This window comes from Sardina pilchardus, chromosome 12, assembly GCF_963854185.1.
Source record: "Sardina pilchardus chromosome 12, fSarPil1.1, whole genome shotgun sequence".
NCBI lineage: Eukaryota > Metazoa > Chordata > Actinopteri > Clupeiformes > Clupeidae > Sardina > Sardina pilchardus.
In genome coordinates this window covers 10,870,231-10,888,336 of record NC_085005.1, presented here as the reverse complement: position 1 = coordinate 10,888,336, position 18,106 = coordinate 10,870,231, and the positions used below count along the sequence as shown (strand labels likewise).

Sequence of the window (18,106 nt, the reverse complement as noted above, 5' to 3'; positions counted from 1 at the left end):
ACAGAGAGATAGAGAGAGAATGAGAAAGAGAGAGGGAAACCCCAGTCCAACACAAAAACCCCCATACTGCCTTTCTCCATGGCCTCACATGATGGCGGTTTCAGGGTGTTCCACCGTGGGCCTTCCTCCCACTCCCTCTTGTCCGCTTCCTCTGCGCGCCCACCTCTCATCGCCGGCAATCTGCACAGGAACCCGCCGCCAGCGCGCCGCTGATTCCAGGTCAGGATTACGCTACCGAGTGCACAGTTGGGTGTGAACACAACAGGTTCCAGGCGCAAACGCAGCACTTTATGGCTCCTCCGAGAGCCAACGCTCCAGGGGGAAACATTCTTCCCACCCTCTCGCTCTCCCTCTCTCTCTATCTCTCTCCCCTTCTCTCCCTCTCTCTCTCTCTCCCTCTCCAACCGCAGACGTCAGAAAGCCAGGGCCGGAATGCGGGCTGTAAACGAGCGACATGTGCCGTGTGCCGTGTCACCAGAAGACCCCGGGGCCCCCTCCTCCTCCTCCTCCTCGTCATCGTCGGGGACCACACATCGCCACGGGACATTCTGTGTCCAAGCTCCTAACACAGCGGCAGCAGCATGGGGGTCAGTTGTTTTCACATGTCAGACAGTCAGAGCCCAGTCGCGGGCGGCCACCGTTTGTCCACTCACACACTGCACTGTGTCGGGACCCTCCCCCACCCCCAACCGTTTACACCAAAGAGGCTTCAGAATGCGGGAGGAAGGCACTTATTATACTCATTAACGTTCTCATATAAAAAAGGGCTGACTGCAGCCCTATTCTGTGAGGAAAAACACAGAACAGCACAGCACAGCAGCGCACAGTGGATGGTAAAACAACAACAACACAACAACAACAACAACAACAACAACAACAACAAGGCCGCCCTTCAGGCCTGGGATTAATGAGAGGCAGCAGTGTGTGCTGAGAAGAACAGCACATGTGAGGATCCAGACACTTCCACTGAGAGCCATGTGGTTTCTATAGAGCCACAGCACAACGGCAATGAGTGAAAGTGTGAGACTGTAGCCCCTTTCACATTCAGAAACGATACATTAGCGTTTAAGAAATAGCGGGTTCAGGGGATTTCGCAATGTGAAAGGTAGACGTGTTCTGGTCCCGGGGTTGTCTGAAGCCGGTTTCAGAGGCGAGTTATGGGAGGCGTTGCCTAGCAGCACGTCACACGCAATTTGGGAGTGAACAATGACGTTAAGCATGCCTTGGACCTCGGAGATAAACTGATAAACACAACTGTCATGCTAGTTCTACGTGGTGTAGCTTCCAAATGATGGCGGGCCACTTGTTATGTTATTTGAATGCCAAATGAGGTCCTTTTGTCTGTCGAAGTCATATTTCAGTGTGCTGAGTCCTGAACAACTTCTGCTCTGACAGTTAGCTCGTTGGCTAGTTAGCTAGAACTCTATCATTAGGCAAACTTTCTAAAAAGACATGCTGCTGGCTGCTGGCAGCAGACGGTTTTGGTAACCTAGCAACAATAAACACTTGACCGAAGTGCTGAGAAAATGAGGTTCAGGGCACTCTCAGCATAAAAAACGTGATTGTTGGACACACATATATCTATGGACACAGCAGCTAAAGTTATCCTAGTCTCTTGTGTCTTTCCTGTATTTTAACCTCCTGCCTGGCCAAATACGTCATCAGTCACACACCCCTAATAGCGGGGTTGACCTCTGTTCCTTTCATATTCAACACGGCTCGGCTCTGATACTACCCCCCGAGACGGGTTGGATTGCCGAGGCGGGTTGACTCCCCACCCCGTGTCGTCAATGTGAAAGGAACAGCCTTAACGTTAAATTTGGCTGATTTAGCGTTAAATTCGGTGAATGTGAAAGGGGCTTGTGAGAGAGATGGTGCGAGAGAGAGAGAGAGAGAGAGAGAGAGAGAGAGAGAGAGAAAGGGAGGGAGAGAGAGAAAGGGAGGGAGAGAGAGGCCGCTGCACTTAATGTTACGGAACGGATCCGCCACAGCGAAAGATCCGGTCAGGGAAATGTACGATGCAGACTTCCTGCTCAAAGGCCATCTGCAGAGCAACCAGAACTGAAGGGATTCCGGCACAAGGAAAGAGGGAGGGAGAGAGAGAGAGAAACAGAGAGAGAGAGAGAGATAGAGAGAGAGAAACAGAGAGAGAGATAGAGAGAGGGAGAGAGAGAATGGATCTTGTGGAATTGTATCAGGAGCAATGGGGGCAAAGGAGATATGCATGGATAACAGGATACAGGGATAGAAAGCAGCAGAGAAAGAGGGATAGAGAGAAACACTGAGAGAGAGAGAAAGAAGGAGAGAGTGATAGAGAAAGAGAGAGAAGCAAGAGAGCTTGATAGAGAAAGAGAGAGAAACAAGAAAGAGAGGGATAGAGAGAGAGAGAGAGAGAGAGAGAGAGAGAGAGACAGCTGAGCGGACATTCCTCCATAATCCCTGCCTTCCTGTCCTCTGCCAGCCTCCTCCCGTGTCCCAGGCACGCTCCTTGGGGCCACGCAGGTCGGCCTCGCTCCTCGCTCCCGATTACATCCACCGCAATCATCATTACAGGCCTCCGGAGACAGGCTCTCCCCACCGCCATTACATGGCCATTTCCAAAGATCTTGCCTGATGATAGCGCGGTGCGTGATGAAAGTCAGCACAGTTGCACCGAGCAGGCAGATTTATGTCTGATGTCCGACCATCAAACGGAGATCTGTGTTTGGTCATTTTCAATCGACGATAGCATCAGTAGTCAGCAGCACATGTCCCCGGTGGAGAGAGGAATTATCATTACGAGGCCTTTTTAAGATTTATCGACTGTAGATTTTACACACCATTCAAGACTCTTCAAGACACTGACTAATGTCTTTAAATAAGTTACACTCTGTATGTAAACTAGCCTGCCATATCTATTCTCACGTGTGAGAAACTCTTAGAAGTTTCTCCTCCACAAGCATACAAAAATCAGCTGGTATGGTCCTCCAGACCTGGGACTGCTATCGGCTATTTGATGACTATGGTGCTGTGGAACATGACGACCTTGTGAGAGCTTGCCTTGAAACACTGGACCAGTTCCAAAGGGGCATGATTCACCCAAGAGAGGAGGGTAGAAGGGTTCAAACTCCTGTTTGGAGCTAAAATAACATATCTGGTCAAAGGACTATCAGAATGTGTATTTAGCAACTGACCTATACACTCTGAAAATAGTGAATAATCACAAAAAAAATTGAAAATAAAAATCTTGCTTCTAGATTCTCTAGTTCTCCAGTCCCTGATGTTTGGTTAGGTTAAGTAGTCCAGTCGAGCTACCATTTGCTTATGCTAACTGAAAACACACAACTTCCCTGCACTTCCCTAACTGAAACTCCAGACATAAACACTTCAGTGTCAATATTTGACTGATACTCGTGGACTGATACAACAAGTTAACAAGGAATGTCAACTCAACAGTCAACGGTTTTCAACAGCAATATTTAGCAATATTTTGTTTCAAATCTGTTGCTACTGCAGCTGAATTTGAATGGATTTTTAACTTAAAGGTTACATAGAATGGAAATCATTTTTATCTTGGTTTTGATGAATTAGGAGAGGTTGTGCATAACCAAAGAGCTGTCATGAACATGAGGCATGGTTGTGCCCTCCTTCATACGAAAATCTTGAACTTAAAAATAGCCACTAAAAAATGGAATCGAATTAGATCGGAAAGCCATTGAAGTTCAATTGGGGTTGCCAAAAAGGGCGCCATTTAGTCAAACAGACTATTTCAATACCCAGGCTAAATTCAAGGTTTTAATTGGGCTTGTAAAATTGCAACTGAGTTTAATCTTTATGAATCAAAGTTGAATATATACTATTGTAACATCAGAGAACACAGTACAATACTTGATTCATCCATTCTACGTCCTTTTCAAAATGGAACGTGCCAATGCTACTGGCAAACTGTGTTCAAAACCTTCGTCATGATGGGGGGTCATCATATATAGGATGCATACTATATATGTGGATGTAGGATGAGTATGTGTACAGTCTATGGGGTTCTCATAAAACACACCGCCAGGCCAGGGCACCTTCCTCTATGAGAGGAGCATCACTCACTAAGGCACAGAGCAGGTCCACGGCCTCCAGAAAGAGCTCCTGGTGTCCGATGCGTGCCACGCCCAGCTCCTCCAGGTCCTGATGGGACACCTTCAGCAGCTGCTCGCCGTCGATCTTCTCTCGCTCAAAGTTCTGCACGTACTGCTGAAGACCGTCATCCAACCCTGAGACAGAGAGAGAGAGAGAGAGAGAGAGAGAGAGAGAGAGAGAGGGAGAGAGAGAGCAAGACAGTAGAGGGGAGAGAGGAGAGAGAGAGAGAGAGAGAGAGAGAAGGAGAGGGAAGGAGGGATATAGGTGGGGTTAGACAAAGAGTTTCTTTCAGAGGCTACAAGCGAGTGTGGGTTTGGGCTCCTCACACCCTATGCAAGAGGTGTTGGTGTAAACACAGGGTCTGAGTCAACACGGCTCTGTTTGCTCTGGCCGCGAAAAAACCTCCAGCTCCTCCACGGCCTTTTCTCAAGATAGCACAGCACCTTCGGAGTGCAGCGCCAGCCCCAGCGAAGGCCCAGACCAGCCCAGCGAAGATACACAGAAAAAAAGCCGAGTTACGCAGAGAGCTGTCATGCCTCAGCGCTTCACTGGAGGGTGAGTCCACCGACCGAGGCCGGGCCGGATCTTTCAACCGACGGGGGCCAATTGCAGTACGGGTACTGAGGAACTGAGTCAACAGAACACTTTGTTTGCTTTGGCCTGAAAATGTCAGGCTCGACAGCGTGTGTCAGGAGGACAGCAGTGCGCCTCCTGTGGGAGTGATCGGAGCAGGACGCTGCCGCCCGAAGGCTCCAGTGGCCGGACTGGAGAAGAGCAGAGAGAGCGACGCCGCATGGGACGAGCTCAGATCGTCCGCACTTGAGAAGACCGGACATCGCTGCGCTGCAAATTCTCCATATTTTTGGTTAATAACGTTATGACAAATACAGCAAATATAGTCCAGGGAAGTGCATATTAGCTCAGTCAATCTTGTGGGGTATGTCAAGTTTGAGGCCACTTGTGGGTTTCTAAAACAGTTGGTGGCAATTCCAGCCTGGAGAACGCTCCGTTCTGAGCAACTGGCACTACCGTTTGCAAAAGCAGTGAAATAAAGAGCTTTGGGAAGGACCCGAGAAAGAAAACAACTGCCGCCGTTTTAACACCAGGCACCGGTCAGGCCTGTGTTTATTTGGCGAGCGAGGTGACAGATGGCCCGCTCGTTCTGCCGCGGGGGTCAGTCGCTCTGAAGCGGCGGATAATGAGAGAGCCGCCCGCGCGACGTTGTTTGCTGAGGCAAATCACCGCTGCACTGCTGCCGCCGCCGCCACTTTTTTTGTTTGATCAGTTCGAACGAAAACAAACAAAAGCTGCTAACAAACTGTTGTTCTTGCTGTGATGTGTTGAGGATTAACGCACCAGCCCTGTAATGAGACAGAGCTCCAGCAGCCCGTCCACCCCAATGAAATCTGCTATATTTCATCAGTAATTACGACCGAGACACAGTCTAAAAAACACAAACACCCTCCCCTCCCTCTCTCTCTCTCATTGTCAACGCAACCCACAGACATTGCTTCTAGAAACTATGCTTGTGTTTGTGGTCGGGGGATGGGGCCACATAGGCCCCTTTGACCACTGTTGCAGCGACAACAGTCTGAAAAGGACTGACTTTGTGGGAGGGGTGGGGGGCAGACAGAGCCCCTGAAAATCAAAGGCTTTCTGCTGAAATGGGTTCTGTGAGGTCAAGGGTCAACTGTGCCCCGTCAAGGCCCTCTACGTGACACAACAGCTGCCAGGAGCAACAGCAGCCCCACGTTCACAAGCAACTCCATGCACGGTATGGAGATACCATCAGTGAACGATGACAGCCTGGTCACCATAAAATGACTTTTACATCTATGCAACTGAGTACCTTACAGACACCTATAAAAAATACAATGACCACGCTGCTTTTAAGATGTGAAGTAACACATATATCAACAGGTTGGTAATAAGTGTGAGTGGGGTAATTAGTGCTCTGGACACTTGATTGATGTTCACATTTGCTGGGCCATTGCGGTTCAAACAGCGGCTGTGTTGGTGTGAGGGTCATAAATGGCTAACTAGCGTACAGGGCTCCAGTTTCTGATACTTGATCTGGGTGGTTGTCTCCATCTATGTACTGCACTGAAGATGGAGGAGATCACAGACCAACCAATCAACTTAAGACAAATACCTACATCCGTTTCCCTAAACTACACATGTTAGACCTTATAAAACTACACATGTTAGAGCTTAGTAAGTATTTTTGTGTTAGTTAGCTAGTTAGCCTAATGCTGCAAGTTTTGAATGGCTCCTGCAGTACACTGACATTGGGCTTTGACTTCAAAGCGTGTCAAGTGAAGAAAGTGAAGCACAACTTCTCACGGTGTCACATCTTCACTCCATGGGACAGTAACGAGGAGCAAGAAAAATAGCCATGAGCGTAAACTCACAACAGAGGCATGAGGTTTTACACGAGTTAACCACGTTGCAAAACACACCTGTCCACACCCATTAAATATTTACACAGAAGGCCCAGAAGAGAGAAGCTATCAGTTTCGCCTATTAAAAAGGCAGCTATATTGATGCTATAGTTGTTACTTCCTCCATTTAGAATTCAAAAGAGAGCATGCAAGCATTAAAGCAGGCTAAAGATTAGTAGCCACGTGAGAGCTTCAGTGGCGGTATTAAAACTATAAACACTTTACATCAAGAAATATATCTAGCATGCTAATGACCTGCAAGAGAGGCCAGTCATGGGCCTACAGTGTCTTAACTCTCTTGAGTATTTCTCAAAGCGCCGTATTCCTGAACAGCGTATTTCACACGTTACAACAAGGAGTAAATCCACCAGGAGTCCAAGCCTCTCCCACAGTCTCTCACTAATGCCACCATGGCCACTCACATGCACAAGAGGCGCTCCATTAGAGGGGCCCTGCTTCACTGGGGTTTTGTCACTAAATTAAAGAGTGCTGTTGTTGTTGTCCCCCTCACTCACTCCCTTTCTGTCTCTCAGCCACTCTTACTCCTCCTCTATCATTCTCTCTCACTTCTCTTTCTCTCTCTCTCTCTCTCTCTCTCTCCCACACTCCACATACACACAGTCTCTTTCTCCTTCACTGCCTTTTCTTCCACTCTTATTCAAAGTCTTGGCTTTCGGCCTTTTAAACCAATAGCCCTAAACAGTAGGGAAATCGCATCACACACAAAAGGGCAATTGCACTGGATCTGCCTTTAGCATTAACACCAGATGAACCTTGGGGGGGAGAACAGGGGTGCGACAATACAGTCCTTTTCTCAGCATTCAATTGAGAGTCTTTCAAGACTCCTCCTCCGGGTGAGACCACTGCCAGTCTACAGTGAATGCTCCCCCTGACTTCTCTTACATTCCGTTGATTTTGCCAATGGACACGGATGGGCTCGGCAAGACAGCTGGAAAAAGACTGGATTAACACGGCCTTCAAATCGGAACTGTAACATGGAAACTTAAGAACACCAAAAACATAACATGGTGTTCTACAAACTCAATAACTTAACATGATGCTTCAAAAAATACTATATACTTTTCTGCACATAGTAGTAAAAGACAAAACTGCTGAGGTTAAAGCATAGCAGGCATAGAATAAGAATACTATGCTGCACTTCGCAGTAAACTTTATGACAGGCGCTTCTCTCTCTCACACTCCTATATGGCCAAGGTAAATTTCATAAAATACCACAAGAGTTTCGGTGCAGTCAGAGAACTATGGGAATTACCACAGTCCAATCCCACTCCACCCACACCCACTAAGCTCAGTTAATCATTGGTCAGAGGCATGAAAACAAGCAACATTCAGAATACCCTCACTGCTAATCCCCACACAAATAAATGTACACATCCTCACCGATGTAGATCTTGCTTATTTTAACTGTCGGCCACCCATGGACCGCTTCCCTTGCAAGGGCTGTAGCGTGATCTAAATCAGTTCTTCCCCGCCTGTGAAAACCCTTTTTTGGAAGATTAATGATGTCAGCTGTTATTGCCAGCCTTCCCTAAAACTATACAAAAACTGAAATAATATGCTGGAAAAGCAAACATGTGCCAAATCCTTACTACCTGGTGTGGACAAATGAGAACCTGACGCTCCAAGATTGAGATAATGTTTTTTCTCAATTAGCAATGTCGTTAGACTGCTTCTGCTTTAGCTGCTTCTGCTGACTCCACCCAGGACGGTGGTTTATATCTCACACTCACGTCAATACGAACATTGACTGCGTAGTATATAAATAGGCCATAAATAGGCAAGAGGTGTCCATAAAGTCATCTTTAATTCCACTTACTGAGTGGAGCATTACTCAATGTTTGGCAACAATGACAGTCATGTCTGCTTTTATAGCACAAGTGAGTTATGCTGCCATGTGCCACTACCATCCTCCCAGACCTCCCAGATAGTCTCTGATCACTACACAGACATCTGATGGTGCGACAGCAACAGCAACAGCAGCAGTGGCGTTAGCGAGCGGCGTTGGCAGCAGTTGCTTGCGGGCTGTGCCGCGCGTGGGCTTGCAGCGCATGAAGAGAAAGCGCTGACGCAGTGTCCCCCCAGGCAGACAGCTCTCGAGCGCAAAGCAAACAGCCTGAGCTTAAGTTGAGCGGGCCGGCTCCGTCCGTCAAAAAAACAGGCACGTGCCCCTGCTGTCCAGGGCCATGAATGAGTGGAGTTTGGCCTGGACCTGCATTCCAGAGAGCCACGGGTGGTGGGTGGTGGGGGGTGGAGTAAGGGTGGGGATAAGGGGGTCAACAAAGGGAATGTTTACTCCACCCTGTCGGACACAAACCCGGCCAGGGACAGTGGACCGGAGAGGAAGGGTCGATTGAAAAGCATTCAAAGCATTCACTTCCCACCCTTTCTCCCATTCTCTTCTGGGCAACACATCAATCTTATTTCACATGGCTGGTCCGGTCCTCCGAAGAGGAACCGAGAGAGACAGCGGGAGAGAAAATGAAAGAGAGAGAGAGGGAGAAAGAGAGAGAGAGAGAGAGAGAGAGAGAGAGAGAGAGAGAGAGAGAGAGAGAGAGAGACGTGCATTATCTCACAGGAACAGCTTGGTGGGGAAAGAGGATTTCCTCGACCAAAAATGAACAATTCTCTCAGTCGGTATTTCCAAACAAACCTTCTCTGCAATCAGCTACTGGGTTGTTTTCACTAGCTCTACATGTGTGTGTGTATTCTGGGATAAATCCAGAAGTGACATAACACCTCTGTAACATCCTCTCCTCCCACTGAAGTTGTGTAGAGTTTCATAACCTTCTCCAAAACATTAAGTAATAAGAGAAAAGTTCATAACAAGGTAAATATCTCTGAAACAACAACACAACAAACTATCAATACCACCATGGGTATCTAAGATCCTGAAAAGATCCAAAGATGAAAGAAGAAACTTTTTTTTGGGGGGGGGGGGGGGGGGGGGGGCTCTTGTACAACTTCTCACATCTCTGAACTCCACATCAGCTTCAAGGAGAGAGCGAGAGAGAGAGAGAGAGAGAGAGAGAGAGAGAGAGAGAGAGAGAGAGAGAGAGAGAGATGCGTGGTCCAAGAGAACAGCACTTCTCTAGCAGCAGGTATTTGACTTGCTTTCGCCCTGCACTGGGAACCAGATGATTCCCCTCATTAGTTTGGATCCTGTGCCTGGGTGTTACATGAAGTTCCCAGCCCAGGTAACAGAAACAAAAACACCGGAGGGGGACTTCTTTCCTCTGAACCCGCCGACAGCAATATTGGCATAAAACATCTCCCCAGAAAACAGCTGTGTGCCAAGCCCTGAAATCTCCTTCATAAAAAATCTTCCAAAACATTGGTTGGTGGCGGCTTGATCATTTTCCAGCCATGCAAGTGAACCATGCAAGCATGAAGGATCTGTCATAACTCAAGGCTGCTGTGACAAAAGACAGGTGATGTTTGGAGCAGGTGCTGTGTGTCATGGCAGAGGGAGAGGGAGTCTGTGTGTTTGTGTGTGTGGGTGGTGGTGGTGGTGGTGGTGGCGGGGTGGACGGAAAGAGGGGACAGACAGATAGCCTGCCGCTGATAAGCTGACTGAGTGAGCCGGGACACCTGGTGACTCAGAGAGAAGGGGGAGCCACAGAAGACAACACTGAGGCGAGCTGAAAGGCTGAGACTTCTCTCCCTCAGATAAGTAGCCCACATAACAATGACTGCACTGAAGGCTGGGGAAAGAACACATTGCCGTCTCTACCCTCATCACTGATTAAGTGTTCACTTCATTCCTAATAAAAGTGCTAACGTTAAGCCTATTCAAAGGCTGTTCACATTTTCCACAGCGGGGCTGTGAGAGGCTGTTGAGGAAGGCCGGAAGGCCGAAAAACACAGCAGTTTCAATTACTTGGGTGGGAGGGGAGGGGGGAATCCAGCGCTAACTCAAACCGTTTCAAGCTAACTGTAACAAATTCTCAATTCAAACAGCCCACGTAGTGTTCAAAGCACCCGATCAAAGTTGCATACTTCCACGCATACTACGCATTCGGCCTGAGCTGCAGGGCTGTGGAAGGGCATAATAGCACCTGTCATTTGAAAAATGCAGACTTGCCCTGACAGGAGCCTCATAGCTGCTCTGCCACAGTCCTCAGCATCAACCTCTCTGGTTCTCAACTACTTCTCTGATAACTCAGGTTTACATATTAACTACCCAGAGAGAGAGAGAGAGGGTTAAACCGGACTGTTTCCAAACAAAGCATGTGGTTCACATTTGCAGGAACCACTCCCCTTGTGTTTATAATGCAGTGGGGGATAGGCGCGAATGTGCAACAGGAATTTATTTATGATGCCATTTACATAGCTTACTACAAAGGTCAGCGAAGAGGACTGCTCCCTCACGTTTCCAGAAGAAGTTTCTAATCCACTTAATGTGGCTACAAATGCACTTAGAGAACCAATGGTGTAATGCCCGGCCCCACGCTTGGCGGCAGGGAGAGAGTGATACAAGCTTAATGAAAGCTTTTTAGATACGGAAGCCCATAATGCTAAACACACCATAAACAACTCTATTCCCCACTCTGTTATAACAGTGTAAACACAGAGCTACTCGTCTGAAACTAGCAATAATATTTTGCGCTCCAAACACAACACAGCAATCACATAGGCTGATATCTACATATCTCTGAAATTGGTCACATGCTACGTCGTAAACTTGCTCAATTTAACCCATAGGAACTAGATTAGGCTACTTATTGATTGAGGACTTATCACCTACGGCAGAGATAAAGAGTGAGCCTGGTCTTGTTTTAAAAGACCACCAGAGTGCACGACCCGCGCAGCTCTTAGCCAGCATTCTGAACACCCTTCTGGCTGCAGTTCAGCTAACCCCTCCATTGTCTGGAGCCGCGGCTTCATGACCCATTGTCCTGGTTTACAAAGGCTGGGGATTATGCCACAGTGGCGACTCGGCAGACAGCATCCATCCATCGGCCTCACTGGCCTCGAGACCTCCAGCAACCATTCAGACCATTTCATTTGGCAGGGTCTGATGACACGAGGGAACGTACAGGGCCTATATTCTGTCCATTTACTTCATTAGAGAAAATGGGAACCTATATCAGGAGATGTCCTGCAAGAGACCCAAAAAAAACCCTTACTGGATGTGATGGTCACTGCTGCCAATAGTTTGGTTTAAGCTTGTGCAACAAATCACTCTTTAAGCCTGTGGTTGTATGATTACTGCCCCCTCCCCAACCCTTTCCTAAACAATTCCCAATCAAAAAAGCACAATAACCTCTCAGTAAATCTCCATTGTCCAGGGTTTCACCAGCAGTTCAACATTCAACTTGCATTAATGCATTGAACCATTAATAGGTCATGCGTGTCTCATAATTATATGTGGACAGATGACACATGGCGGGAGAGATGTAGTATAGGTCCAAGAAGAAGAAGCCGTGGTATATAAGTAATGCAAGGAAGTCCTATAAGTTGCAGTAGCAGGCTACAGCTGCTGTGAGATAACTTATGAATCGTCTAGTTCCTCTGTGCTTCTCTGTTTGACAGAAGGCTAAATTGTCACGGGTGATATGTGACCATTCATAGCGAAATCAGTCGTTTTGCGCACAACGTTATTTTGAGAAAATCAACAATAACAAACTTCCGGGTTAAAATGTTGAATTTCACGTTTTCGCCTCATTCGACTGTATACAGTCTACAGTTTCATATCGTGAACGCATTTCACGGAAAAACATACGTTTTGACTGTTAAACCCGGCGAAGATTCAACACATTTGCTGTCATTCCCGTTGTGCACGCGCTGCTTAAAAAGGTGATTTCTCCTCTTCTGGCATATCGTGACAGGAGAACCATGTCAACTTTGGATGCTGTTATCTTAGCGATAGTTTGTGTAATACCCTCGATATACATATCGTTGGAAAGCTTAGTTTATGGCCGTTCACGTGAGCACAATAACTTAATTTAATTAATTTTACCGAAACGACTGGTTCCGCTTTACAGGGTCACATATGTTACAGAAATAACCCTTTTTTTGCTTGTTGAATATGTATTCAATTTGCAAGATCAACGTCTGAACCTTTTTCAAGAGCATGACATATTCCTCCATGTCAATCAGATTAGATAGGATAAATAACCATTATTATTGCCTGCATTGATTCCATCATATTCATCACAACTTTCACCACTCACTTCTAGCTTTGGCTTGTGATCTCATTTCCTTGACTATGTAAGGGGATTTTTAGTCCCTTTGGCCATTGAATACTGGGGGAATTTATGGAATTTCTTTTGTGTGGGTGACAGGAACAAGGTTAAGGGGGGTCTTACAAATCCATTGCCATGGTCACCAAAAAAGGGAAGCGTGGAGATGAATTTATAAAACATATGAGTGGAATGAAGCGGTTTAGGAGATTATCTTTGTATCAAGTAATGCATTGCCATTAAGCTGAATTTTAAACTGCTTTGGGGTCTACAGTAAATCCACCAGCACTAAAACACTGGTATTACATACCCTTAATCATGAAAACAAAGGCTTTTTAAACTGAAAAAAGAGACAAATATTGAAAGTTTACCAAAGGCATTCATTTTAGATAACCGAACACCAGCATTTATGAGCGCCATAGGTCACAGACTGGCTTAGCGCACGTGCAAACTTCCCACAGTAAACACAAATCCATCCATCGTCCCTCTTTGAAGCATTAGCGTGACATTAAGCAGTGACCGTTTGTAAACACTATATTCACAGTAGCCTAAGTAAATCCGAAATAAATAAAAAACGATTTTGAGCTCATATTTCCGTCACGTTTAATCAGCTCGACTAAAAAAGATGATTAAGTTTAGCTTAGTTATGTTGTTTAATGTTTAGCCTTTTTGCCACAGTGCCTGTAGCCTACAGTAAAAACGAATATGTGAATGATCATCAGCAGTGTAGGCTAGAAAAAATTTACCAATCAGTCGGGAAAATTAAATAAATCGCACATTTTAGGATGATATCACAACATATAGGCTAGAATAAATAAAACTTTCCTCAACTTTTAGCATGTACCGCGTTGGGCTACTGTGACTTCATTTCTTACCTCTCATCCAGTCGACAACTTGTGTGGGAGACCACTTTGTTACAGGTTCCATCGCTGTGGACAGTGCAGTATTATAACTAAGACGTTTTAAAAATAGTCTGGTGTTCAGATCTACCGTGGGTTATCTCATTGCTACCCAACAGTGGTCTGGTGCCACTGACAACCTAAAACACGCTCTACCGTTGGTGCCTCGATTCAGACTGTACGCATGATTTGCTACGATAAGTTTAGAGAGTAAACAGTAGAGGGGGCGGGCGGATCAGATTACAGTTTTGGGTCAGCCCCACTCGCGTGAGTTGCCAGAGCCGCTATCTGGCCGCTACGTGCACAAAAAACACGCCAAATAACTTGTGCGCGTCTCTTTTAGACAAGGTAGTAGTGTCCTACCCAATGACAATTAAGCTTTATACACGAAATGTACTTGGTAGGCCTATCATCACATCTGCAAAGACAATATTTAAGATTGTCCCATAGCCAATTAAAGCATCTTAATGAAGAAACCACCAACCCCTAATATCATGTAAGGATAAATGTCTCAAGTAAGCTGCCACAGTATCTCTATAATTCCAGTGGTATTCCGATGGGAAAGGCTTCGTTTTACAAATTAAAGCCTTTACATAACCACAGTCACCAGCCTCTGTGGTGCTGCCTGTGATTGGGTTTCTCATGGGAACTTAGAAACCATGGGACTCATTCAGATCAGAGACCTAGATCAGAGCCAAAATTATTTAAGGAACTAATCAGGCAAAGCCCTAGTGTGAGATGAATTTAAATAATGTCACTTAAGACCTTGGTCAAGTCCACAATATTATTTTAATGTACATTCAGAGGGTAACAGGACAGCAGCTTCATTAGACATAAATAGCCTATGTGAAGCAGAGAGATTTGGCCTATGGCCTTCTACGCATCTGTTTAAGGAACAACGTTTGGATTATTACATTGAATTATTTATCGAAATTGTAAGTGGCTGTCTACCAGTTTCAAGTGTTTGATTCATGGCTAGACACATTTAGTATGAGCTACTTACCAGCTCTCAAACTTCTCAAATGTCTCAAGTCTTTGACAAACACCAAGGCACTCTTCGCCTCTAATAGTATAGACCAACCCATTGACAGATGCAGAAATGATTCCTAAAGTCTCCTCTGTACTGTAGTTTGAATGCTATTCTTCTGTAGCCTATGCACTTCAGATAAAAATGAATGAATGCAAATGAATACATGTGTATGTAAATGTTAGCTGTTCCATCCATTACATATTATTCATTCCACAGCAAATGTTTCAGTGTTGATAGTAATGCTATCAAACCTCTCCGTTATTTGCCCCAATGTACCTGCCTGTCTGATCAGTGTAGGCCTAGAATGATTTAAGCAGAGATTGTCTATGCCTTTAAGAATTATAAGGTTATATCTGATATTTTTGTCATTATTAGTTTGCTATTGACATTCTTATTCTGTGATTACTTCATAAAGTGAGATGAGGTGTTTCTTGAAGTTGTATGCATATTTGGACATTATAACTCTAACTCAGTATTTCAAATCTACTCAGAATGCAGACAGAACCTTATAATTCAATATAAATAATTGATGATTTTTTAAAATGGGGAATTGGGAAGGAATACATGCTTGCACCATGAATTTTAATTGTTTACGTGTGTTAAATGGCAATGCCTCCCTCTTGTGGTCATAGTCCTGCACAGCATTTACTTTTCACTCTTGGTCTACCACCCTGACAGTGTGCGGATGCACCCCAGAGTCATCTGATGGCTGGGCAGCATGTTTACAGTTTACACGTCTTGGTTAAGGTGTCTGGAGAATGTATGAACATATATATCTTGTTAGTTAATGGCAAAATCCATGATGATCATGCATCATGTAACTTGAGACTACCCACAAATACAACTCAGCGACAGTGGTCTGCGCAAACAACAAAAACAAGTATGAAACAGTTCCACCGGATGGTCAAAGCTCTAATACAGTAGGGAGATGAAAAGAGCGAAGACATAAATTCACTTCTGCACCCCATCTGTATGTTTATATGATGATGAACAGATGTTATTTGGTTGGGGTTGTCCCAGGCAAATTTAATTCACAGTCTCATTAATAAAGGGTAGACCTAAAGCTTTAGTATTTTTGCACAAATGAACCAGAAACATACTTCTTTGAAATTGTCACATATAAGATATATTATATATAGGCTAAAAATGTCTGTATAAAAATGTAAATACAGATATAATGTAAATATTCATCTTCTCAACCACTTCTAACTATAATTGTATGTGCTTCTATAAGTTAAGCAAATGCAGGAGTTGCAGAAACACTCAAACATTTATGTAATGTATTGCGGCCGTGAAACTTTAATCAAAACATTGCTCCATCACCCTGTACTCTGTTAAGTGGGCACAGTGTAGTACTCAACATCTATAAATAATAACTGTTCATCACAGAGACAAAGAGGGGCTTTAGCTACTTCTCTGATGACGAGGGCTGATATAAGCAAAGTTGTATTGCTGGTCATTTTAACTAATCCCTCTGTTATACCAACAGGGATGCAAGTCAAGACTGTTTATCAACATATGCCCATGAAATAAACTTCTCAGCTGTTGTCCTAAATGACCCAAGTCTCTCAGTGCTACATTACTGTAGATCTATCATCACGGTTGTATTATCCTTCACTTGGTCTCAAGTCACATATTTCCTGTTAAAAAATGTTTGTCCAGTTTGTTTTCCACAAAATATTTGTGAGGAAGGAGAAACAACATTTCAGTTTTTTTGTATGCAAATATAAATAAAGTGATAAAGTATAAATAATGTATAAATAAAGTATAAATAAACTGAAATATTTTATAGTCTTTTTAAAAAGCAGTAGGCTATAGGGCGCTGGCACCATGGAAACTATGTACATTTAGGGGGGAAAACTCTCAATGTCCAGGGAGCCTCTGTTCAGTTGTACACTGAAGGTGAGGTCAGCACAATGGGTATTATACATTTAACACAGGAAATGGCTCTGCAAAACCATTTCCTCTGACAAGAAAATTGAGGGCACAACTGGCGTTTTATGAAGACTACCCTCTTAGCCCCAGAATACATCAGTGTAATATTTTTGCTGGTTACTTTGAATGATAAGTCATCAAAATCATGGTATATAAAACATATCACTATTTGTTTTTAATAGAGGGTAGCAAAATTAATGTTTTAGGCTGTATCACAAATTTATAAACTCTTTCCTTTGAATCTACAGACAAACCTGAATAAATAAACACTGATATAAACAGAGTGGATGATCACATGATCATATATTATATGATCATATATATGGGTTGTCATGATTGCTTAATTGTGTCACCAAAACTACCCTAATGTGTAAACAAAAGACAGTTCACACAACTGGACTGTCACTGCAGCACGCAGGCATTTGGCCCAGGGTCTCCAGACCTCAGCTGTGCTTCACAGATCGCCTCCATCCACTGCTGCTGTTCCTCTTCTGTGCTTGCACGGAGGAAAAATATGCGATGACTGCTGTCTCCTGACGTGATGGTCCAGCCAAAGGACGTGTTTCCCTCCAATGGCTCCATTCGTGCACCAACAAGGTTGATTGCTTTATGAAGCCTCTGGAATACATCTGATCATTAGTTTGCTTGGTTGCATTTGAACTGGAATGTAAAAGAACATTTACTGTAGGTGATAGTTTATTCCAGATCCATTCCATTTCAGTACCAGAAACAATTTTGCACCTTAAGCTTCAATTAGGCCTATAGACCGGTCTACTATTTTTAATTGGGCAAATAGATAAATTAGATTAGCAAATAGATCAAATAGATAAATAGATAAAGCCATAAATTAGCCCATTAATGACGCTATTTGTTTATTTCCTATTGGGGCATATTTAGCCTAGCCTAATAGGCCTATACTTCAATACATCTTTGTTTAGCCTACAGTATTTATAGGCTTGCTGCTTTATGAAGCGTTCTTTGGACAGCCATGATAGGCTGGCTGCCATAGCAACATGACAACAATGTATCAACCAGCGCTCTAGAAGCATAGGCAACAACTGAGAAAAAGCTACATTTTTCATGGATGTGGAAATAATTCATTTGATGCCCTGCCAGAGTTCTATTAGGCTATTCATAGGCTATCATGAACATAAACCATGACTGGGAATGTAGGCCTACAGTTCGCAATCATTAGCCTTTACAGTATCAGTACTTCAACAGTATCTACTAAAATAACAACCTGATCGCATCTAATCAGCCACCTTACCTTTTCATTATCACCATATACAAGCAAGCTGTCTTTGAGTTCAAACCAAGCGAGTTTCCAACGATATGTGAAATGTGTACGCTTTAACAACCATCCCTTCCTATAATTTTCAACTGTGCCGTTAGATGTCGCAGACACTACGGCCATAGCTTCTAGACTAGCAGATGAGAACAATGAAGTTCAGCCTCTAGAGCATGCGCGACACATTCCATGTGCTATCC

The 18,106-nt window shown here is 44.6% G+C and overlaps 2 protein-coding genes across 2 annotated transcripts in view; both read right to left on the bottom strand.

Annotated features, from left to right (window-relative positions):
- The window catches only part of cnksr3 (cnksr family member 3), a 42,343-nt gene extending 28,647 nt beyond the window's left edge, over positions 1-13,696 (bottom strand). Inside the window, exons 1-2 of the mRNA XM_062551368.1 lie at positions 13,630-13,696; positions 4,081-4,244 (exon numbers count right to left, since the gene is read on the bottom strand). Of these exons, the coding sequence (XP_062407352.1) occupies positions 4,081-4,244; positions 13,630-13,681 (216 nt within the window). The 5' untranslated portion in view covers positions 13,682-13,696. The remainder of the gene's footprint in view (positions 1-4,080; positions 4,245-13,629) is intronic.
- A 3,324-nt stretch (positions 13,697-17,020) lies between these two features.
- Positions 17,021-18,032, bottom strand: si:ch73-111k22.3 (pleckstrin homology-like domain-containing protein). Its single transcript, XM_062551367.1, has 2 exons — positions 17,886-18,032; positions 17,021-17,236 (listed from the first exon to the last, which is right to left on the bottom strand). The coding sequence occupies exons 1-2, from the start codon at positions 18,030-18,032 to the stop codon at positions 17,021-17,023; spliced, it is 363 nt and encodes a 120-aa protein (XP_062407351.1).
- Positions 18,033-18,106: the final 74 nt, after the last annotated feature.